At 42.7% G+C, this 25556-nt stretch overlaps 1 protein-coding gene across 2 annotated transcripts in view; it reads right to left on the bottom strand.

The window, feature by feature from the left end:
* ulk4 (unc-51 like kinase 4) overlaps positions 1-25556 on the bottom strand; it is a 548729-nt gene that overhangs the window by 322169 nt on the left and 201004 nt on the right. For both annotated transcript variants that reach the window (XM_068001818.1, XM_068001817.1), the window contains exons 22-23: positions 24667-24794; positions 9895-10028 (exon numbers count right to left, since the gene is read on the bottom strand). In XM_068001818.1, the coding sequence (XP_067857919.1) occupies positions 9895-10028; positions 24667-24794 (262 nt within the window). The remainder of the gene's footprint in view (positions 1-9894; positions 10029-24666; positions 24795-25556) is intronic.

The following is a 25556-nucleotide window of genomic DNA, read 5'->3' as shown; positions in this document are numbered from 1 at the left end:
GGAGCGAGATTAGAAAACATTTCTACACACAAAGGGTTGTAGAAGTTTGGAACTCTCTTCCGCAAAGGGCAATTGATACTAGCTCAATTGCTAAATTTAAATCTGAGATAGATAGCTTTTTGGCAACCAAAAGTATTGAGGGATATGGGCCAAAGGCAGGTATATGGAGCTCGATTACAGATCAGCCATGATCTTATCAAATGGCGGAACAGGCACGAGGGGCTGAATGGCCTACTCCTGTTCCTATGTTCCTATAAGATTTGTAAGGCAGTGGTCTCATCGTTGTGAGGCTATAAATCAAGTGGCAAGACAAGGGTCAAGAAAGTCCATGTTTCTATGGGGGTGGGGAGGGGCCCGCAGGCCAGTTTGGGCTAAGTCCTCAAGGGGTCCGATGCTGCTCGCTGCCTTATCCAGCTTCTTCTGCTGCTCCCCTAACAGCAAATTATATCACTCAGATTGATTGCCATTCCCAACTGTCTAGCTTTTGCCCCTCCATTCACCACAACATTTCTGCAGCTATCGATCTGATCAATCACACCCTCACCTCCAGCTCTGATGCCCTTCTCCCCATTAAAACCATTACACTCTCTCACCCTGGTCGTTCACCTAGTTACGACCCCCATCTCTGCACCCTTAAGTCCAAGGGATGCAAACTTGAACGTTTATGGCGGACAACTGGTTTAGCCATTCGTCACCAGATTTGGCTGGACCACATAAAGCGCTATCGAGTCCTGCTCGCTCCTGCCAAAACTGCTCACTATTCCAGGATCATCCTGGAATGCAAAGATAAAACCAGTATGATCGGGTGGACAGAGAGAAGATGTTTCCACTTGCGGGGAGACCAGAACTAGGGGCCATAAATATAAGATAGTCTCTAATAAATCCAATAGGGAATTCAGGAGAAACTTCTTTACCCAGAGAGTGGTTAGAATGTGGAACTCGCTACCACAAGGAGTTTTTGAGGTGACTAGCATACACGCATTTATGCGGAAGCTAGATAAACACATGAGGGAGAAAGGAATAGAAGATTATACTGATAAGGTTTGATGCCACTTCCCTCCCTTCCCCTCGTCCACCATGCCAAACTTCCCCTAAGGTTCCCGCTGCCCTAGCCCTGAACTCGCATCTTTCTCCAGATTCTCTCCTATATACATTCCATTGAGAAATAAAAATAGCACTGGAAAAGTGATCCAAACGTGGTTAACAAAGTTGTTAAGGGTAGTATTAGATTAAAAGAACAAGCTTATAATGCTGCCAAGAAGAGTAGTAAGCCTGAGGACTGGGAGAGTCATAGAAACCAGCAAATGACAACCAAAAAATTGATAAAAAGGGAGAAAATAGAATATGAAAATAAACTAGCAAGAAATATAAAAACCGATTGTAACAGCTTCTACAAGGAAGGGAGTAGCAAAAGTAAACATTGGTCCCCTGGAGGCTGAGACAGGAGAAATTATAATGGGGAATCAGGAACTGGCAGATGCATTAAAAAAATATTTTGTATCTGTCTTCACAGTAGAAAACACAAAAATCATACCAGAAATAGTGGGGAACCAAGGGGCTAGTCAGGGTGAGGAACTTAAAGTAATTATCAGTAGAGAAAAAGTACTTGAGAAACTAATGGGACTAAAAGCCAATAAATCTCCTGGACCTGAAGGCGTACATCTGAGGCCTCTAAAAGAGTTGGCTGCAGAGATAGTAGATGCATTGGTTATGATCTTCCAAAATTTCCTACATTCTAGAATGGTCCCGTGGATTGGAAGGTAGCAAATGTAACCTCGCTATTCAAGAAAGGAGGGAGAGAGAAAACAGGAAACTACAGGCCAGTTAGCCTGAAAATGGTTGTAGGGAAAATGCTGGAATCCATTATTAAGGAAGTGGTAACAGGGCACTTAATATGATTAGGCAGAGTCAACATGGTTTTATGAAAGGGAAATCGTGTTTGACAAATTTATTAGAGATTTTTGAGGATGTAACTAACAGGGTCGATAAAGGGGAGCCAGTAGATGTAGTATATTTGGATTTTCAAAAGGCATTCGATAAGGTGCCACATAAAAGGTTGTTGTGCGAGATAAGGGCTTATGAGGTTGGGGGTAACATATTAGCATGGATAGAGGATTGGTTAACGAACAGAAAACAGTGAGTAGGGATAAACGGGTCATTTTCAGGTTGACAGACTAACTAGTGGGGTACCGCAAGGATCAGTGCTTGGGCCTCAGCTATTTACAATCTACTTGGATGAAGGGACCGAGTGTAATGTATCCAAGTTTGCTGACGCTACAAAGCTAGGTGGGAAAGTAAGCAGTGAGGAGGACACAAACAGTCTGCAAAGGGATATAGGCAGGTTAAGTGAGTGGGGAAGAAGGTGGCAGATGGAGTATAATGTGGGGAAATGTGAGATTATTCACTTTGGTAGGAAGAATAGAAAAACAGAATATTTGGTGTTCAGAGAGATCTGGGTGTCCTTGTACAAGAAACACAGCAAGTTAGCATGCAGGTACAGCAAACTATTAGGAAGACAAATGGCATGTTCACTAGGTTGATTCCGGGTATGGAAGGGTTGTCTTATGAGGAAAGATTGAACAGGTCGGGTCTATACTCATTGGAGTTTAGAAGAATGAGAGGAGACCTTATTGAAACATGCAAGATTCTGAGGGGACTCGATGGGTAGATGCTGAGAGGATGTTACCCCTCATGGGGGAATCTAAAACTAGGGGACATAGTCTCAGAATAAGGGGACAGCCATTTAAGACTGAGATGAGGAGGAATTTCTTCACACAGAGGGTTGTGAATCTTTGGAATTCTCTACCCCAGAGGGCTGTGGATGCTGAGTCGTTGAATATGTTCAAGACTGGGATAGATACATTTTTGGACTTAAGGGGAATCAAGGGATATGGGGATTGGGCGGGAAAGTGGAGTTGAGGCCAAAGATCAGCCATGATCTTATTGAATGGTGGAGCAGGCTCGAGGGGCCGAATGGCCTACTCCTGCTCCTATTTCTTATGTTCTTACATAGACATACAGAAAACAGGAGAGAAAGGGGTGCATTAAGAAATAGTCAGACAGTAAACTTGAAGTTGAGGAGTCTGAAAGAGAGCGCTGAATCACAGAGAACACCAAGGAGAAAGTGCTGAGTCTGGGAGAGAGAGCTCCAAGTCAGGTAGAAACATCACGGAGGAAGTACTGGCTGTGGGAGAAACAACATGAAGAAAGCGAGACGTTTGGGAAAAACATAGGGGAGAACTCGATGAATTAAGAAAACCCAACAAAGAGAGAGCTCCAAGTCAGGAAGAAACATCAGGAAGAGCGTACCAAGATTAGGAGAAACACCAAGGAGGGAGTATGAGTCAGGGAGAATCACCAGCACCAGGAAGAGAGTGACGAGTTGATGAGAAACATCAGGAAGAGAGCAATGAGTCGGGAACAAATACCATAAAAGGAGCAAATGCGGAGAAAGATTCGGAGAGCGTGTGGACTTGGGGGGAAACACCACATGGACAGGGCTAAGTCAGGGAACCACATTTGTGTATTATTTGTCAAAAAAATGTTGGAATAGAACAAAATGGGCACAAAATATAAGCAAGGTACAGCAGTGATAGTTTATTTTTTAAGTTTCTCTTTTTTATCGGTGGGATTTTCCTCATTATTTGTAGTGTGACATTTTTAATGTTGTACTGCATATCTGTTCCTGCAATTACTCTTGGTTTAGTGGTTCCTCCAACCCCTAACCTAATTAAAATTGCTAGTGTTTATTTTTCTAAAAGGCAAAGAATAGAGACACTAAATTTCAAATAAGAGAGTTTTATTTAAGATGAAGGTACAGGTTTATTTAAAAAGTAAGAGTTGCAAGCGGCCAGGTGAGTGATAAGGCAGCTGTGTGAGTAGAGTTTGACACTGAACTGGAGTTTGGCAGTGAAGTCAAGTCAGCTTGAAATTACCTTCAGTTAGCTGAGATTCCAATTCCATTCAGTATGGCAGAATTTGCATGATGTTGGAGTTTCCGAAAGCTAGAAGTGTCCAGGGGAATCCCAGATGCAAGAAGTATTTCCAAGTGGATTTGCTCAAGCTCAAAGTTACTGAGCTTGAGAACCAGTTAGAGACGCTCCACACTATACAACTAAAGGAAAGATTCCTGGAAGGCACACTGCAGGGCATAGTCACTCCAGAGATAGAGAGGAATAGTAAGGCAAAGGAAGGGAAATGGGTGCCATATACTAGGCAGAAAGGAGAATTTAAATAGAGGCAGTGTAGGAAGCTGGTGGAGAATGAACTAGTCCAATGGGTATAAATTGCTGAATACCTAAGATGCAAACTAGGAGGGCGACACAGGCAAAGGAAATCACAAGCAAACCCCATGGCCCTCTGGAGCATGTGGTTACTCGTGGGCAGAAGTGATAGTGTTGATAAAAGGCAAGTGGTAGTTATAGGAAATTCTATGGGTAATTTTACAAATTTGTACTTCTTAAACGGAGTCTTGCCCATCGAGAACGAAAATCCAGGAAATGGGTGCAAGCCCCAATAATAAAGCATTAAAATTAATGGATTTAAATCAGCGTAACTCAAATTAAGCAACAAAAATAACATAGCCAGATAGTAATTTAGTGCACAATTAGAATGATCAAATTAAGCAGTTTCAAATTGTAGACTGTATACATAAATGGTCTAGAGTTAGGAAGTTAATGGAAAGGTCTTGAAATGTGCTTATGAAACCAAATGGGCGGGATGGTATGACAAATGATAACAAGGACTGCGAAATACTACAGGAGGACATAGGTAGGCTAGCAGAATGGGCAGGTAGGTGGCAGATGTTGTTCAATGTAGTCAAATACTGAAATTGTACAAGACCTTAATTAGGCACTGTTGGAATATTGTATATAGCTTGGCTCACACAGTTCTACAAAGGATATAAAAACAATGGAAAAGATGCAGTGTCGATTCACTAGAATGTTATCAGGGATGATGGGTTACCGTTATGAAGAAAGACTTGAGAAGTTAGGGCTTTTTCTCTGGAACTGAGAAGGTTGAGGAGTCACCTGATAGAAGTCTTCAAGATTATGAAGGGTTATGTAAATAATGATAGATTTTTTCATTGAACATTGAAGAAAATTCTTCACTCAAAGGGTAGTTAGAATGTGCAATTCTCTGCTTGTAGTTCAAGAATTCCTTACCACTCTCTCTTACTTACATTAATATGCACTCAATCAGTGCACATGAGGAACCATGCCATTAAAAAAAGACACATGAAGTAATGGGGTGAGGAGTTGAATTCCTAGCCTGGGACAGTCCCATGTCAGGAACTAGGAAGTAATTAGCTTAATCTCAATTCACCTGGACACATGTTTAGTAAGTTGATAATGTGAATGATTTTTGATATGTGGGACGGGAGGGCAGAAATAGAAGACAAAAATATGGTTTTGTAAAACAGCATTGTAACAAGTGTGGGGGAGTCTCTTAATTGACCTAGCTCAAGGACATCACCGCAAGCTAAATACTCCAACACCAGTAACAGCATGGTGCAATGGACTGCTTGAATTTAGTAGTTAAAACATTAGTGGACTTTTATTTTATGTTTTCAATGACAAAAACTACACAGTTTAGTTTCAGAAATATCCTTTAGATTGCTTTCCTGGAGTAAATTTCCATTTATATTGTCTATGTTCTGAGGTAATTCAGCAGCTTTCACCAGGATGTTTATTGGCAGAACAATTTTCAGTGTGAATGGATCATTTGTTTCTAAACTGGGCAAAAATTCAGTCTGCAGTATTAGCAAATAAATAAGACTAACCACTGGAAATGTTACCCCAGTAATCAAATCATACTGTGAACTCTTAAAGTCAGGAGAAGTCAAGGAAATGGCATGTCAGCATTTACAGTATTGTGCATGCAGCAGTATAGGTGTCAAGCAGAACTTCTATGAGGTGAGAGTGTTTTGATGCATGCTGCCATCTTTGGAGCTTACCTTGACAGCAGGAACTGACAGTTTGAATGTGCTGATCCTGTGCCATTTCCACTAGTGTTGCAACAACTGAGTTTTTAACCAAACAATATAGTTGCACAGTGATCAGGACACAGATATCGCTCAGATCATCCAACATAAATTACTTTTTTTTTTAGAGTTACTATGTGAATGACATTTTCAAACATCTACAGGTGAACTAGTGCAAAAGTAAAGCCTTCTGGAACTAGCACAGCATCATGAAAATTTCTGTACCGTCTAAAATCCTACATGTCTTAGTGCGATGATTTGATTTATTATCTGCTGGTCTGGACCAATATTTTATTCCCATGTTTCAAATATTTACACCCCACATAACTGAGAAAACTTTTGAATAAAAAGGTATTCCTGGAAGCTCACCTGATCCAGGCACCCCCCAAACAAACCCAGACCACCCACAAAGTGGAGCCACAAACTAACAACCCTCTCTTTACTGCTCAATGAAGGACAATACCCCAACTTTACAAGGCTCATCACTACATGTGTAAGTTCTGGAATTCCCTCTCCGCCTTTCCACCTTGCTGTCCTCCTTTAAGACTCTTCTTAAAACCTACCTCTCTGACCAAGCTGTTGTAATATCTGCTTATGTGACTCGGTGTCAAATTTTGTTTGATAATGTTATTGTGAAACGCCTTGGGACATTTTACTACATTAAAGGCGCTATATAAATGCAAGTTGCTGTTGTTCATTGATGCCCCAAACCCAGCCAAACCCTGAAGGCCTTCATCAAATTATATGAACTCCCAACAACACATTGGGCCTGATTTTAGCAGGCCTGCGGGTTTCCGGCGGGTTGGGTTTCGGGTGCGTGGCCTCTGTGCCCGGTGAAATTAGTGGGTTGCCCGCGCGATCGTAGCAGGCAACCCACTAATTGGAATCACTTACCTGCTCCTCTGGGCTCCGCGCTGCTGGTCTGCGCGTCGGGCGGGCTGCGCATGCGCAGTATGATCTGTCAGCTGGAGGCTCTCTAGTTAAAGGGGCAGTCCTCCACTGACAGATGCTGCAACCAATGGAACAAATTACAGCATGGAGCAGCCCAGGGGGAAGGCTGCTCCCAGTTTAATGATGCCTCACCCCAGGTATCATCAGATGGGGTGAGGAGGAGGGGGAGGACAGAGATCTTCCCCCCGGCGGGCGGGAGGAAGCGGCCTGCCTCTGCCACCAAGAAGGCCTGGCTCGAGGTGGCAGAGGGGGTCACCTGCGCCACCAACATATCGCCCACCTGCATACAGTGCAGGAGGCGCTCCAATGACCGCAGTAGGTCAGCCACAGTGAGAACACGTAGTCTTTCCCCTGCACTCCGTCTGCCACAACACTGCCCCCACCCCACATCTCCTTCGGCACCGCCAACTCTACTCTGTCACATCACCCCTCATACCCACTCAAACCCCATCCTCATCTTACCTGCACCTACTCACCTCGCCAGTACTCACCCCGCCACTAACACGCAACCCAATCCTCATACAATCTCATGGCTCTATCCCATACTCACCCTCTCGTGCAGCTCCCTCACGGCCAGCCTCACTCAACCTGCCACCACCTGTGCTGCAGCCACAGGGCATGCATCACATATGTGCAGTAGGCAGCGTAAGGCAAACGTGTCGTGAGCATGAAGGGGATGCACAAGGGTGTCTGAGGGTTTGCCATGGGTGTTACCTATATTGAATTTCTGAGCAACAAACATCACACATTATATTGGCACCACCACTGCCATGTCTCCGCGAATCCTGTCTGTTGTGTCCAATAATGCCCGCTCCTGATGCCACCCATTGTGTTACTGCAGAGTAGGTGCAGGTGTATTTGCAGGGCTCTTCCGCGCAGACGACTGAGAGACATCGGCGGTGTACCCGGCTGCACCCTGGAAGGATGCGGAGGAGAAGTTGTGGAGGGCAGTGGTGACTTTGGCAGCGACAGGTAAGCAGATGGTGCTGGTGCCAGCCAGGAGCAGCTCGGCATGAAAGAGCCTGCAGATCTCCACGACTACATGTCGAGTGAATCTGCGCCTCCATGTGCACTGCTGCTCGGAGAGGTCCGGGGAGCTGCGCCTCGGTCTGTGGACCCTGTGGCGAGGGTAGTGCCTTCTGCGACGCATCTCTCTCTGCGGTTGTCCTCCCTCCTGCTGTGCAGGTGGGCGTGCAACAGCACCGTGTTGGGGGGCTCCACGTCTCTGCAGCGGACGGCGTGGACTGCGAGGCTGCTGGGGCTGGTCATGCTGTTCGTCCTCCGAGGGTGTCCATGCACCACCCATCTGGCAGGTGTTGGTCTGAGGGGTTGTGCAGGGTAGGTGGGTGGTTCCTCGGACTGGGGCTGCGGTTTCGCGTTGGTCTGTCCTCTGGCTTGGCGGGGGGTGGTGGGGGGCAGGGATTGCCCTATGTGACGCGGTGGCCTCCTGCGTGGGTGAGGGCTCTCCCCCCCCCCCCCCCACCCCCGTGGAGTGCACCTTGGCAGCTGCCACAGGCTGCTGGCTGCAACACGCCTGGTTGGAGGGAGACTGTTTCCCCCAGTGTGTGAAACACTCTGCGTTGAAGGTAAAATCCCACACTTCCTGTTTTGACAGCTGATTCAGCTCATTAACTGACCTCAACAAGCAAGGTAAGTACACTCAAGTGGAACCCCGCTGGCTTTAATTGCCTGCGGGATTCCCACCAGCGGGGGCCGCGCACGCAGCCCCGCACGTCATCGGGGAACCCGGAAGTGGTCGGGATCGTGGCGCGATCCGGTCACGTGACTAGATATCGGGATTTTCGGGGCCCCCCCGCTGGAAACCCACAGGAAACCCGACGGTAAAATCGAGCCCGCTGTTCCCAACATACTGACTACTCGAATATACCAATGTATTCATCTGCAAGTACCATGTTACAAATTGTACAGTGATTTCATAAAAGATATAAGTCTAGCAATTGGTTGGCACTGCCTGCCGGCACGAACTGGGCACAGGAGACAATCTCTGGATCCCTATGCCGCAACGGTTAGGCCCAAGGCACACCCGATATTGCACCTTCAGCCTAATTTACACGAGACCGACAAGCTGCTAACGCTTGCTGGGTATCCCAGACAGCTCACCAGCGAACAGGATTTCAATTTCAGGCCACTGCGTTGCCGGCAGCTACCATCAGGTAAGTCGTGGGGGAGAGGGAGAAGCGATCAGGTGAAAGAGAGCAATCAGGAGAAACGGGGTCGATGGGAGAGAGAGTGCAAGGAATCGGGTGAGAGATGGGGTGATTGGGAGAGGGAGGGTGCTGAGCAGAGACCAGCAATGGTCTTCGGCACTGCAGTGAAGCCGGGAGGAACACTCCACTGCCGCCACATTCAGGTAAATTTTTTTTTAAAACTTACCTTTTTAGTGGCGGCCACAAGCTATCCCTTTAAGGACTGCTGGTTAGGCCACATGTAGACCACGCTTTCCTGAATGCAGCTGGCCCATCACCGGCTGCGTTCAGAGCAGTTCAACACCTGTTTTCCTTTTCTGCCTTTACCAATATGGTGGTCGGCGCACCTTCAGCCGTAATGTGGGTGCGCACCCTGCCCACCATATTAAATGCTTAGGCGCCCGTTTTGCACCTGAAAATTACATGAAGGAATTTCTAGGTGTTACTTTTTTCATAAGTAAAAATAATGAAAAAAAAATTACAAATTTTAACCCAAATTATTTCTAAAGTCCTGTATTAGGGAACTAATATAATAAGAACAATGTACTTTGCACTTCCAATAATACCTGAGTAAAACGCAATATTATGATGGGCTGAACCATGTATTTTATAAAATGACTGAGGAGACATTACAAAGTGATTTGGTGAATTGGATCCAAATTCAACTGCACAATCCACATATAAAGTAAGATTAGAATATGGTAACAAAACTATCGTTCCCACGTTTCATATTATATTATTTGTTCAATTTACCTATAATTCCTGGCAGTTCTTGAACAATATGACAGATTAGCAGATCCAGACATTTGGACAGGTATTCGTTGCTGTTTTGCTGTTCCTTCCCTTGTGTTGCTTTTCTGCTGTCTCTTTCAATATACATCACTAACCTGCAAAACAGAGTTGATTAGCAAGCCCTGAGATATGTTATCTTTAAGGGTTTCTCATGATGATCCCATTATTTAAGATCACACTTACTCAATCCTCTCTTATAGTTACCTAACCCATAAACATAATTATTGGTTTACAACATATGCATGCTATAGAATTTCTCGGCAAACAATTGCATATAACCTAATGACGTACAATCATTACTCCTTCACCATGAATGCCATCACACATTAATACTTGGAGTGCACACATACAACCTGTACAAAAATTCTGTATGTATTCGAAGGTGTGATTTTAAATAAATAATGTCAAAATTCAAATTACTATTTTAAACCACAAAGCCATAGAAGATTGTGCTACATTTACATTACAGAACCGCTTGAAGAAATTATTCTGTAATATGGCCCAAAGCTACCAATTATGTAGAATGCACCACATTTGCAGCAGGCAAAATATTGCAAATGGAGGAATTTGGTTAGTGATCGCACATCTATCTATAATCTATGAAAAATCTTCCATCTGCGCACGCTTCCTATCTGAACAACCGTATTTCCTGTTATCAAGTTTTTGTCACAGCTATCATGTCAACTTTTTTCCACTATAAATTCCTATGTTCACATTTATAATGGATTTTGCCTATGTAAGTTTGTCACCCTCTGCACAATCTGACCATCAGGCTCCCACAAATTACTCAAAATGTTTTTTCTTAGTAACTGAAATCCCTTATACCCAAAATAAAGGTTTAACCACATTTTTTTAAAAATCAAAAAAAATCCTATTTCACAACGGCATATCTCCCAAAAGCCTGGGCTAGGAGTTGATATTTTCTCCCAGAGTTCTTAAGCTGAATTTGGATTGTGCAATGTGCCTACAGCATCAGTAACATATGCCAGTAATTTCCACAGGGGTTCCCTCGACTCTCACTGTAACATCAGTGGAAACCCCAAAGAAACGACTATTTCTTTGGAGTTTCTGACAATCTTCTGCTGAAGTTATGGCTCGAGATCGGAGAAACCCAGCAAAATTCTACTTCATTCAGTCAGTAGTGCCGTTGAAATATTTTTCTACTCAGTAGCTTTTCTTCCAATAATTTTGAAAAACAAGGGAACAAATTTCAAAAGCATTATTGAGGTAAAATTTATATTGTTTTTTTTTGTTGAAAGAGAGGCCATGTGTGTTTGTGTGAGAGAGAATGAGAAATATTGGTAGTATTCTGATTACACACCTGTTGTACTTTTTATTTTGTATGATATAACCTTTAGAAAATGTTGTAAGCTGAGTGGAGGGGGGTGGGGGGGGAGGGAAGAGTCAGCCAGCCAATTATTTCAATTGTGTTTTACTGACAAAAAAGGTTATTGCTCATTGTTTACACCTACAAGCGAGAGGTTCAAATTTCTAATACCTATGGGACAAAGGAGATAGTCAGTGATAGAGAGAAAGACACAAATACAGAGAAAAACAGATTTTTTTTCCTTATTCTGTCATTTCTTTAAAAAAAACTTGAATTTTGGAAGCAAACAAAACTTTTGGAATGTAACAGATGTTTATTTTCTGTTCCCCTCCCCAATAAGATCTGTCACATTCAGAGTTATAATTAAATTCTATCACGGCGATATTTATTTAAATGCATTTGTAATGAGCTGATTTTTATCTCATATGTTTAAGAATACCATATAGCATCTTTTACTTTAATGCAGTCAATCGAGGTGTTCTTAATCTTGACAAAGCAATACTGGAACAGGTTGGGCAACTTCCATCAATAAAATGACCAGTGAATCTATTCATCCCACAGCAACATTCACTCTCAATTCAAGTTGTCCACATTTGTAAATGGCAGCTTCTGGTCCTTACTGTTGAAGTGTGAAAACATGTTAAAATATCCAAGAATGGGTTTACTATTTTTCAATGTGCAACATCATCTGGTCCATGCACATGTAAGGAGAATTAGAGTTTTGACCCAGATGTTTGTTTTCCATGAGCTTTAAAACGTTAGGCAGGAAAATAAAATTGTAGTTGAGGGATCGTTGTCTCAAAAATTATTAACTACTATATGGAGAAGTTGCTGACAAGATTTTATAAGAATTGTATTTATAAGGAATAATAATGACAGGTAGCAGTGGCCTCAGGAAGGGTTTCTCATTGTTGCAGAGACAGGCAGGATGTAAGACAAGATGAGATATGAGAAGGAATGCAATGGAAAATACTACGTCTGGCTGAATTATGATCAGCTGTTTTTCTAGTTTTTAAAAAAAAATCAGTTGGGAGAAAAAGAAAAATCTAGAAGGAAGTGCACCCCAGCAACATTATTTGGCCCTTCAAATCTTAGGAAACAGCATCGTGAGATTTATACTACATTGGTCACACTGAAAAATAAAGTTCTGAAAGAAGACAAGATATGAAGATTATACACCAGAAAACCAGTCCTTGTAGTGTGACTGGCAGATGTTACTTTAATGTATTTCATCAGAGGGCTTATTAAACTAAATTTTAATACTCCTAACAAAGTAATGCTAATTGAAGCATACTTTAATGCATACTAACATTCTATAATCCACAATCAGAATCCATTCAGTCTGATCTTGCTATCTTTTAAGTTACATTGAGAAGAGCATTGAGAACATTATCCTTCACTACAAGTATGCATAATAGTTATTAAATTAGCTCGTGTGGAGCATAAACACCGGCATGGACCTGTTAGGCCAAATGGCCTGTTTCTGTGCTGTACGTCCCATACAACTAAATTATAACACGTTTAATGTTTTCCCCATTTTCGGATTTTAAAAAAAATTCTTTGGACAGATAAATCAAAAACAGATAAAACAAAAAGCCCCACACAGGTTACATGTCAGAATATTACGCTGATTCCAATTTCTTATGAGAAAGCTGGCAGTTGCTGATGTCAAACAGGATGCTGTCACTATCCACAAGGTCACTTTCACAAACAAAATACATGGAACAATTGTTCAAAAGCTTATCTCTCAGCATGATCCAGGCGGATGGCAATAGCCTCCACAGTTCTCTACCATCATCAGTAGCTACTACAAACCTCAGGAAGACTCTGTCACCACCCCTTAGCGTCCAAAATATTATAGTTACGATTGAGAACTTGCCTGTCCAAGAAGTCAGTTCTTCTCTCCCTGCTTTTGCTGTCTGAGGAGCCTGTCACTCATTCTTACGTAGCACCGTCCATCATCAAGGCTATTGCTACTGTCCATTAAATTACCATCCAGGTGGTGCTAGCCTCCAAGTCCAATTACTTCTCCAAGATGGCCTATGCCATCTTTAACAATAGCTATTTCCATTTTCCTTCAGCATCCCAACCAAATCCAAGAGGCTGTGATCACCATGAGCAATGTCTTTGCTACTGTCTCTAGCACAGTGACACTACAAATTGTCCAGCAACCTCAGAGATGCTGCTGCATTCTCTTTACAGAGGCAGAAAGCCTGTATGAATTCAGTCTAAATGAATATCGTAAACAATATGCTGAATGAAACAGATATTGCAACTTGAAAATTGCTTGAGATATTTTGCTGCCAAATGTGGTGTGGTAGCTTACTTCCATTCTTAAATGTGGAATGTAACCACAGCAGTGGTCTGCATTCTCAGAATACCCCATTCGGTTGAAACTGTATTCTCAAAACTTGCACTCATATATGAGAACTGGGAGGTGACAGTAGAGGATTATATACTATAGGATGAAGTTAAGCTATTGCAGTTTGTGTACTGACGTATCCCAAAGTAATAACATATATGCACCAGCAGGTCTCCAGTGGCTCTCAGTGAGGCAAAGCATAACCTGAAGTGTGCTTTCGCTATCTCATTAAGTATAAAGATCTATAGGATCCCCTGTGAAATATTTCTTTTTTGACCCTGAAAGACCCCATCTTATCAGTTGTTGCTCATCACTCATCCTTCTAACACATCCTCTCCTTCGCACCAGGTCTTGGGTGCAGAGGTAAACTTGTTCTATATCCAACTGTTCCTTTTTTAAAGACAAAGCATACATGACTACTGAGCTCTTTTAGTCCATCTAAATAATGAAACAACAAAATTAACAGCAACTCCTGCTGAGTAACTGATGATTTCTGCACAGCTATAGACAATTAGAAAGAACATTTGTGTGTTCCTAGCTAACCGTTTTTACACTCAGCAACTGAGGGGGAAATTATTTCCCTCCTGTAAAATATAACCATACTTCATAGAACCATTTTCTTCATTTAAATTCTGATGTTCTTCCTGCGCTGAACTGTAATTATTCCTTTACTCTTAAGTCTAATTTTCATTGGCTCAGTGTGCTATGACTGGGGAGATAATTAGCTGCTAAAATTATTTGCCTGGAGTTAAGTGTTTCTCTTGATTTCCATGATTCCTCCTGGTATTATGAGAAGAAGCAGGACAGGGAACAGCGTTTGCTGGGCTCGGGACCTGGTGAAGATGAGCATAGGCAACATTATAAGAGGAAGCCAGATAGACATCAGGAAGCAGGAGGTGGGGCAGAAGAAAGCCATTTAAGTTGTAAGTAAAGGAGCACGCCAGAGGGAGCAGGACACTGACAGCAGGCCCATATAATTTTAATTCATAAAGAAGAGTGGAGATGGAGAAAGAAATGGGGCCTGAGGAAGCAACACTTGGAGGGTAAACATTATCATAGTAATGTCACCTTGGTGCAGTGGTAGTATTCTTGCTTCTTAAGTCAGAAGGTTATGGGTTCAAACCCCACTCCAGGACTTGAGCACATAATCTAGGCTGATATTTCAGTGCAGTATTGAGAGTTGCATTGTTGGAGATGCCATCCTTTGGATGAGACTTAAACTGAGGTCCTGTCTGTCTGTTGAGATGGCTATGAAAGATAACATGGCACTATTCAAAAAGAGCAGGGGAGTTATCCCAATATTCTGGCCAACATGTAACCCTCAACCAACACCATCAAAAACTGATTAACTGGTCATTCATCTATCTGTTTTGTGTGGGACTTTGCTGTGTACAAATTGGCTGCCACATTTGCCTACATAACAACAGCAACGACACTACAAAAGCAAATCATTTGCTGTAAAGCACTTTGGGTTATCCTGAGGAAGTGAAAGGCTCTAAACAAATGCAAGTTCTTTCAGAACTGAAGTAATAATTTACTGGTGAAGATAAAAGAGGAGGCCTGGTGGTGTGAGAGAGCCAGGAGGTGAGTGGAGAACACTGAAATGAGCGCGAAAGTTGACAGACAAGCCGGGAGAGGATCAACAGTGGTGGCCTACAAGTGTGTGAGACCAAGTATAGAAGGCCAAGACTGTAAAATAGAAGCAGTAGGACCCAGCTGGATAGTAGGAGATAACTTGAGAAAGAGACATTGGCAGGCTGGAGGGAGGGAAGGGGAGGGGGGTGCTTGTTACAAAACGGGAATGGAAAGCCTGGAAGCGACCCAAAATGCAAGAATCTAAAGACATTGGGGGAGAAAGGGAGAGGATAGGAAAGGAGTGGGTGAAGGGAGATGGGAGAGGATGAGAGGAGGAAAAGGATGGGGGTAGAGGCAAGCAGATGGAGAAGAGGAGAGAGGGAGGGGAATGAGGTGGGGGGCAAAGCCAGTTAACACTTTTAGTGAGGGGGTTACCTTTCACTAAAATATTACCTGACTGCTATTGCCATAAAGAGCTGCTGTGCACCCCTCACCTGTGCAGACCACTCACAAATACCTCTCCATGCAAAATAATTCCAACATAAGAAATAGGAGCAGGAGTAGGCCATCCAGCCCCGTGAGCCTGCTCTGCCATTCAATAAGATCACGGCTGATCTTTGGCCTCAACTCCACTTTTCTGCCCGATCCCCATATCCCTTGATTCCCCTAGAGTCCAAAAATCTATCCATCTCAGCCTTGAATATATTCAATGACTCAGCATCCACAGCCCTCTGGGGTAAAGAATTCCAAAGATTTACAACCTTCTGCGTGAAGAAATTCCCCCTCATCTCAGTCTTGACTGGCCGACCCTTATCCTGCCACTATGCCCCCTAGCTCTAGTCTCCCTCCCAGGGGAAAACAATCTTTCAGCATCTACCCTCTCAAGCCCCCTAATAATCTTATATGTTTCATTGAGATCACCTCTCATTCTTCTAAACTCCAGACAGAATAGGCCCATTCTACTCAACCTCCCTTCATAGGACAACCTTCTCATCCCAGGAATTAATCTAGTGAACCTACGTTGCACCGCCTCCTAGGCAAGTATATCCTTCCTTAGATAAAGAGACCAAAACTGTACGCAGTACTCCAGATCAGGTCTCACTAAAGCCCTGTATAATTGTAGTAAGACTTCCTTACTCTTGTACTCCACGCCCCTTGCAATAAAGGCCAACGTGCCATTTGCTTTCTTAATTGTCTGCTGTACCTGCATACTAGCTTTTTGTGATTCTTGTATGAGGACACCCAAGTCTCTCTGAACACCAACATTTAATAACTTCTCACCATTTAAAAAATATTCTATTTTTCTATTCTTCCTACCAAAGTGAATAACCTCACATTTCCCCACATTATACTCCATCTGCCACCTTCTTGCCCACTCACTTAATCTGTCTATATCCTATTGCAGACTCTTTGTGTCCTCCTCATTGCTTACTTTCCCACCTAGCTTTGTTTCATCAGCAAACTTGGATACATTACATTCGGTCCCTTCATCTAAGTCATTAATATAGATTGTAAATAGCTGAGGCCCAAGCACCGATCCTTGCGGCACCCTACTAGTTACAGCCTGCCAACCTGAGAATGACGCGATTATCCCTACTCTCTGTTTTCTGTCCTTTACCCAATCCTCAATCCATGCTAATATATTACCCCAGCTCCATGATCCCTTATCTTGCATAACAACCTTTTATGTGGCACCTTATCAAATGCCTTTTGAAAATCCAAATATACTACAACCACAGGTTGCCCTTTATCTACCCTGCTAGTTACATCCTCAAAAAACTCGAATAAATTTGTCAAATATGATTTCCCTTTCATAAAACCATGTTGACTCTGCCTAATCATAATATGATTTTCTAAGTGCCCTGTTACCACTTCCTTAATAATGGATTCCAGCATTTTCCCGACGACTGATGTCAGGCTAACGCCATCAACTAACAAAACATCAAACTAAAAATGAAACAAAACACAATAACAAACCAAATCAACATTTTTAAACAATGTTGCACAGAAAATACTCAAGAGAAATGGAAGCAACATCATGTTTACTGCAGTCTGCATAATGGAGGCCAATCTCACTTAGGCAATAAACAAGCTATCACCCCATTCTGTCAAATATCCTGTTTCATGATAGACTAAAAGTTGCCAAGACTTACAAATGGCATTTTGCTCCACTTTCATTGAATCAAAACCCAATATCCAATGGATCCAATTGGTCAGAACATTGAATACAGGAGTTGGGATGTCTTGTTGAAGTTGTACAAGACATTAGTAAGGCCACACTTGGAATACTGTGTACAGTTCTGGTCACCCTATTATAGAAAGGATATTATTAAACTAGAAAGAGTGCAGAAAAGATTTATTAGGATGCTGCCGGGACTTGATGGTTTGACTTATAGGGAGAGGTTGGATAGACTGGGACTTTTTTCCCTGGAGAGTAGGAGGTTAAGGGGTGATCTTATAGAAGTCTATAAAATAATGAGGGGCATAGATAAGGTAGATAGTCAAAATCTTTTCCCAAAGGTAGGGGACATAGATTTAAGGTGAGAGGGGAGAGATACAAAAGGGTCAAGAGGGGCAATTTTTTCACTCAAAGGGTGGTGAGTGTCTGGAACGAGCTGCCAGAGGCAGTAGTAGAGGCGGGTACAATTTTGTCTTTTAAAAAGCATTTGGACAGTTACATGGGTAAGATGGGTATAGAGGGATATGGGCCAAGTGCAGGCAATTGGGACTAGCTTAGTGGTATAAACTGGGCGACATGGACATGTTGGGCCGAAGGGCCTGTTTCCATGTTGTAACTTCTATGATTCTATGATTCTATCCTTCAAGTCATGTGAAACAGTAAAACTGCAGGACAGTAACATCTCGAGAAAAGACTAAACTGAGAAACTACTCTGGGGAAATATTTCAGGTGAACACTGTAAGCACTTGACCAAAATCTAATATGGCACATAGCTGAGTTCAAGAACTCAGTGTCGGGTATCATGGGTGAAAATTTCCCAACATTTGGTGGCACAGAGCATTGGCGTTCCTACACTCTGACCTACAATAAACTTATATATACATTTTAAAAATACCTACAACTCTATACTTTTGAACATATAACTATCTGATATCAAAAATCTTGAAGGGATCATGTCCTCGTGACTTTTTCCCACTGGATTTGTCTGCATATTATATGATAAAAGGATGCTAATGAATAAAAATTAAAATATACTGGAAGAACTTCCATGATATGGCTCAACGGCAGTCGGTACTCTGGGCCTGAAACACAGCTTGTTATTTTGACTGTGACCCAATCTGAGGTTTTGAACCTCCTATTCCCACTCTAAAGCAGCATCCCACTGTAGCCCTGACTCAGGCACCAGCAAAGCTCCCGAGTGATTTTTGGAGTCACATGTAATGAAGAATGAGAAAATTGAGACATTCAAAGAAGAAAATTAACAGACACTAGTCACAGACTGGAGTTACATTCCACCTGATGTCAAACCCAAGGAATAAGAAACAGGTTGTTGTAGGGATTCTCACAAAGCTTGGCTTTATTGCATTCTGCAGTCAGATCAGGATCTAATTCCACACTTTACTCACAGTAATGTACACTCAAAACTGTTTTACTTTGATGCCGAAGTGTCAACATAAGTGCAGCCTTATACTCATCTTGCCACTATACTGCTCACTAATCGAACTGTTTTTGTTCTCCACTTCACTAATTTTTGGTTGCATATTCTGACTTTATTTGCCCCATCATTACTTTTCTCTTTAATTCTTTTTAAATCTTCAACTTTCTTGTCTAAATTCCTTGTTGTTCGCTTTAATCAACTGTTTCATTTCTCTTTTTTCTTTCCCTTTTCAGTCCCACTGGTACCATTGTGTTTTTGCATATCTTTTTGTACCTGCACTTTTAAGCACATCAGCAGAAATGCTGATCACACCATTGAGGAAGCAAAACCAACACTGAGGAGCTTTGAGCAATCTACTATGGTTACGGGAAGGAAATGGGAGGAAATTGAAAACTATGATGGTATCCAAAGGCTTTCTCAAATTTGTTTTTGTAGGATATACTTGTTTTTTTTTGGTGAATGGAAATATTTTTTTAGAAACAGTGAATTGCACTCTCTGGATTTCCGAGTTTTTAACGTTTTTGATTCGTTACTTTCTAATGAATTTGAAATTTTAGCTAATCAGCATACTTCATGCTGGATGGAAATGTTAGCCACTGTCCCATGTTCTACTGACATCACGGACATGAATTAAACAATTTTTCTATATAGATAGATTTTAAAAGTGCACCCATGGATTCTTCTGAGTTATTAATGCTTCTGTACTGCTGATTGGTGAAGAATATAGAGCCGGATTTTGTTCTGAAAATAACGGCGATGCTAACACGGCTCACCGTTATTTCTGTGCATTTGGTGAAGCAATTACCGGCGACCGCACATGCACAGTCAAACACAGATATCAGGAAGTTGCTCTACCCAATGTCCTGCTCCTCCATTAACTCCACAAGAACGACATCTCGCCAGCCAACCGACTCACCGTTCAAACGAATGGAATGCCGTGAAGTGCCTGCACTGCCCTGATGGATACGAACTAATCTTGCCAAAAAAAGGTACACCAAGTCATTTAAGTCTAAGCACACTTTTAATGGCGTGGTAAGTCTTAATGACTGCCAAACAACCTCTCTGGCACTGAAAATTAACTTTAACAAGTGTGGAGTCTCATTCCATCAGATTTTAATTGTTGTTGGCTTTTAAAATTTTTTTTTAACCTTTTCTTTCTGTCTCTTAAGTCAATGTTTCTTACCCTCCCTTTATTTCACTTTCTGCACCTGATCTGACATTGAATTCACTATTCTAACTTACACTTCCTGGTTCAGACTCTTCGCTGCTTTAATCTGATTGGTCATGGGGATAGACCGTTGCATGCCCTGTTCACACAGATCCCTGCTGCCCTGTAGAGGGCGCCGTGCTGGATTCAGTGCCCCATGAGAGGCGTGAAAAAATCAAGAAAAGTTTCTGGGTAAGTGTATGTGTAATGAGCGGCAGACACCGGTCGTTTGCCACTCAGAGGAAAATCCGGGCCAATATAACAATTTAAAACACTTATTTTTAAGCTACTGCAGAAAATCAAAAATATATTATTTCCTCATTCTTAGAAACTAGGGAAAGGGATTTGACAGAACAGAAATATAAGAAGTACATCTGGCAATGTTCCAAATTTTGGGTTTTATCGTTTTCAGACTCAATTTTGTAAAAATGATGAATTCAGTGCTAAAATCATAGACGTGATTAATCTTCTATTAAGATATTTCCAGCCCTCACTGGCTGCAGGTGTGGTGCCGGGGAATTGGAGGACTGCTAACGTTGTACTGTAACCTCAGTGGTGGGCAAATTATTGGAATCGATTCCGAGGGACAGCATAAATCATCATTTAGAAAGGCACGGGTTAATCAAGGACAGTCAGCATGGATTTGTTAAGGGAAGGTCGTGTCTGACTAACTTGATTTAATTTTTTGCATGTTAATAAGCAGCGAAGAGTCTGAACTAGGAAGTGTAAGTTAGAATAGTGAATTCAATGTCAGATCAGGTACAGAGAGCGAAATAAAGGGAGGGTAAGAAACACTGACTTAAGAGACAGAGATAAAAGAGACAGAAAGAAAAAGTTTTTAAAAAATTTTAAAAGCCAACAACAATTAAAGTCTGAAGGAGGGTCGATGAGGGTAACGCATTTGATGTAGTGTACATGGATTTTAGCAAGGCTTTTTTGACTAGTCAAGAAAGTAAAAGCCCATGGGATCCAAGGGAAAGTGGCTGGTTGGATCCAAAATTGGCTCAGTAGCAGGAAGCAAAGTGTAATGGTTGATGGGTGTTATTGTGACTGGAAGGCTGTTTCCAATGGGGTCCCGAAAGACTCAGTACTCGGTCCCTTGCTTTTTGTGGCATCCATTAATGATTTGGACTTGAATGGGGGGGGCTTGATCAAGAAGTTTGCAGATGATACAAAAATTGGCCATGTGGTTGATAGTGAAAAGGAAAGCTGTAGAGTGCAGGAAGATATCAATGGACTGGTCAGGTGGGCAGAAAAGTGGCAAATGGAATTCAATCCGGAGAAGTGTGAGTTAATGCATTTGGGGAGGGCAAACAAGGCAAGGGAGTACACAATAAATGGGAGGATACTGAGAGGTGTAGAGGAACAGAGGGACCTTGGAGTATATGTCCACAGATCCCTGAAGGTAGCAAGACAGGTAAATAAGGTGGTTAAAAAGGCATATGGGATACTTTCCTTTACTAGCTGAGGCATAGAATATAAGAGCAGGGAGGTTGTGCTAGAACTGTATAAAACATTGGTTACGCCACAGCTTGAGAACTACGTACAGTTCTGGTCACCACATTACAGGAAAAATGTGGTGCACTAGAAAGGGTAGAGGAGATTTACGAGGATATTGCCAGAGCTGGAGAATTTTAGCTATGAGAAAAGATTGGATAGGCTGGGGTTTTTTTGTTTGGAACAAAGGAGGCTGAGGGGAGATTTAATTCAGGTATATAAAATTATGATGGGACTAGATAGAGTGGATAGGGAGGATCTATTTCCCTTAGCAGAGGGGTCAGTGACCAGGGGGCATAGATTTAAAAGCCTCCTCCCACCTCTCTTCATCTAACCCTATCAGCATAAGCTTATATTCTTTTCTCCCTCATGTGCTTATCTAGCTTCCCCTTAAACGCATCTATGCTATTTGCCTCAACTACTCCTTGTGGTAGCGAATTCCACTTTCTTACCACTCTCTGGGTAAAGAAGTTTCTCCTGAATTCCCTATTGGATTTATCAGTGACTATCTTATATTTATATTTATCACCTCTAGTTTTGGACTTCCCCACAAGTGGAAACATTTTCCCCACATCTGTTAAACAAGGATAGGATCAGGCTTTGCTGTCCTGCCCTCTACGGTCAAATAACTTGCCATCGCTCATTGTTCAGGCTCGCCTGTGATGATTCACCACACTGTTGAGGTACCAGAGAGTGACTGACACTCAAACCCAAACATAAGTGAGGACAGGAGGTATAAAGAGAACCTTACTCTAGAGGGAACTGTACTCTGGCATGAGTGAAAACAGGAAGAATAGAGATATTTGAAAAGGGTAAAAAGGGTCGACAGTGCTATCAAGCGGCACTTACTCACCAATAACCTGCTCACCGATGCTCAGTTTGGGTACCTCATTACAGCCTTGGTCCAAACATGGACAAAAGAGCTGAATTCCAGAGGTGAGGTGAGAGTGACTGCCCTTGACATCAAGGCAGCATTTGACCGAGTGTGGCACCAAGGAGCCCTAGTAAAACTGAAGTCAATGGGAATCAGGGGGAAAACTCTCCAGTGGCTGGAGTCATACCTAGCACAAAGGAAGATGGTAGTGGTTGTTGGAGGCTAATCATCTCAGCCCCAGGACATTGCTGCAGGAGTTCCTCAGGGCTGTGTCCTAGGCCCAACCATCTTCAGCTGCTTCATCAATGACCTTCCCTCCATCATAAGGTCAGAAATGGGGATGTTCGCTAATGATTGCACATTGTTCAGTTCCATTCGCAAACCCTCAAATAATGAAGCAGTCTGAGCCCGCATGCAGCAAGACCTGGACAACATCCAGGCTTGGTCTCATAAGTGGCAAGTAACATTCGCGCCAGACAAGTGCCAGGCAAGGACCATCTCCAACAAGAGAGAGTCTAACCACCTCCCCTTGACTATCAATGGTATTACCATCGCTGAATCCCCCACCATCAACATCCTGGGGGATCACCATTGACCAGAAACTTAAGTGGATCAGCCATATAAATACTGTGGCTACAAGAGCAGGTCAGAGGCTGGGTATTCTGCGGCGAGTGACTCACCTCCTGACTCCCAAAAGCCTTTCCACCATCTACAAGGTACAAGTCAGGAGTGTGATGGAATACTCTCCACTTGCCTGGATGAGTGCAGCTCCAACAACACTCAAGAAGCTCGACACCATCCAGGACAAAGCAGCCCGTTTGATTGGCACCCCATCCACCACCCTAAACATTCACTCTCTTCACCACTGGCGCACAGTGGCTGCAGTGAGTACCATCCACAGGATGCACTGCAGCAACTCGCCAAGGCTTCTTCGACAGCACCTCCCAAACCCGCGATCTCTACCACCTAGAAGGACAAGAGCAGCAGGCACATGGAAACACCACCACTTGCACGTTCCCCTCCAAGTCACATACCATCCTGACTTGGAAATATATCGCCGTTCCTTCATCGTCGCTGGGTCAAAATCCTGGAACTCCCTTCCTAACAGCATTGTGGGAGAACCTTCACCACACGGTCTGCAGCAGTTCAAGTTCTCAAGGGCAATTAGGGATGGGCAATAAATGTTGGCCTTGCCAGCGACGCCCACATCCCGTGAACGAATAAAAAAAATATAAAACACACAGTTTATTTGCATCAACTCTATAGTTTTTACTTAAAAGAAAATGCCAGTGAAAAGCACTGTTAAATTTTTTGTAAATGAAAGACACGTTTGGTTTTTCAGTTGCGACACCATATGCCAGTCTGATAATGGATGTCAATGTGATGCCTGCATTTTGCAATTGGATCAAGTATGAAAAAAGTTGCAAGTTGTAACCTCTAATTTCCTGCTCTTGGGTGAGGTCTAATCAGAATGATAGGAGTCAACTTTCATTTCACTGCTTCCACGCTTTTCTCCGTGAGCGAGAATGCGTGGAAGACAGACAAAAATTGGGGAAAAAGATTTAACACTGATTTTCTGCCCGAGACACGATATTTCAATTTTTTTAGTAGGCATTGATTTAGCACCCGGTATTTCTACCGGAAGCAGGCAGGACCCTTGTGCATATATTTAAATCAGGGTCCTAAGACCTATTTAGTTCCTTGCTGCAATTTAGGGCTTCCACTGGGTGGAGTGCTGCTGTGCATGGCACTGAATACAGAACGTCAAACCAGCAGTCCTTAAAGGAGGCCACTCGGAAAACATGATGCTGAGTTTTTAAAATAAAAATCAATTTTTGTTGGGCCAGGAGGGGCACGAGTGTTCCTCATGATCCCACAAAAATCGTCCCACCCGCTGCCAATGCCTCCACAGCCTCCACACCCTGCTAAGGCACCACTGAATTTCCCGCCCCTTCCCACCATATCAGCATGCTGCCTATCAACGCTCATTTAGCAATGGCAGTTCACCAATTTTATTTAAGTGAGGCACCATCACCAAAATTAATTAGGCCTCCCGCTGGCGATATCGGGCAGGCAGTACAATCGCTCCTCCCATCAACCCACCTATATACGCTCAAAATGAAATTTGCCCCCTTAGTCTTTTAATAGCTTAATTTCTGACACTTAAAATGTACCCTTAATAAATTCCTTGCTAATAGTTATAAGCAATGGAACAAGACTGACCATTTTATGCCATAATTTTGTAGTTCAGAGTCTGATTGTTGTTCCCCATACCTTGTCTGGCAACAAAGCAGCAGCATCTCCTTGTTATTCCTTAAAACTTCCAATAAGACAAGGAAAGCTTTTGCTCGAATTACTGTCGAAGGACTTTCCAATAAACGGACAAGTTTTGTGACAAAGTCCTGCAGAAAAGAAACAATTCAACTGAGAGAAAGCTGTATCAGCTCTAAGATGTACAAAAAAAACATTTTAGGTAAACATAACATTGTTTATTCACAACTAATATATATTTACAATTAAAATGGTAGACTTCAGTCAACAACCTTGAACATTTTTTAAAGAAAACTTCAAGTGCCTTCAAAAGATATAACCCACTCATGCCACCCTACTCCTGTTCGAGTTCACTTCTAAAAAGTTGGTCCTATTTACACTGTATTTTCCTTTTTGTATAACAACAACTTGCATTTATATAGCGCCTTTAACGTAGTAAAATGTCTCAAGGCGCTTCGCAGGAGCGTTATCAAACAAAATTTGACACCGAGCCACGTAAGGAGGTATTAGGACAGGTGACGAAAAGTTTGAAGAGGTGGGTTTTAAAAGAGTGTCTTAAAGGAGGAGGGAGAAGTGGAGAGGCAGAGAGGTTTAGGAAGGGAATTCCAGAGCTTAGGGTCTAGGCAGCTGAAGACACGGCCGCCAATGGTAGAGCGATTAAAATCGGGGATGCGCAAGAGGCCAGAATTGGAGGAGCGCAGAGATCTTGGAGGGTTGTAGGGCTGGAGGAAATTGCAAAGATAATGGGACAAGTTTGGAACAACAACTTGATATAACAACTTGCACTGATGTAGTCTTTAACATAGCATAATGGCCCAAGGCGCAACACCATTGGACATTAAACTCAAGCAGAAGTAGCAGGGGTCTGCAGGATTCGGAGAGGTAGGTTTTGA

The sequence above is a fragment of the Heptranchias perlo genome, chromosome 2 (assembly GCF_035084215.1).
Source record: "Heptranchias perlo isolate sHepPer1 chromosome 2, sHepPer1.hap1, whole genome shotgun sequence".
Classification (NCBI taxonomy): Eukaryota; Metazoa; Chordata; class Chondrichthyes; order Hexanchiformes; family Hexanchidae; genus Heptranchias; species Heptranchias perlo.
This window is presented reverse-complemented; position numbering and strand designations above follow the sequence as displayed.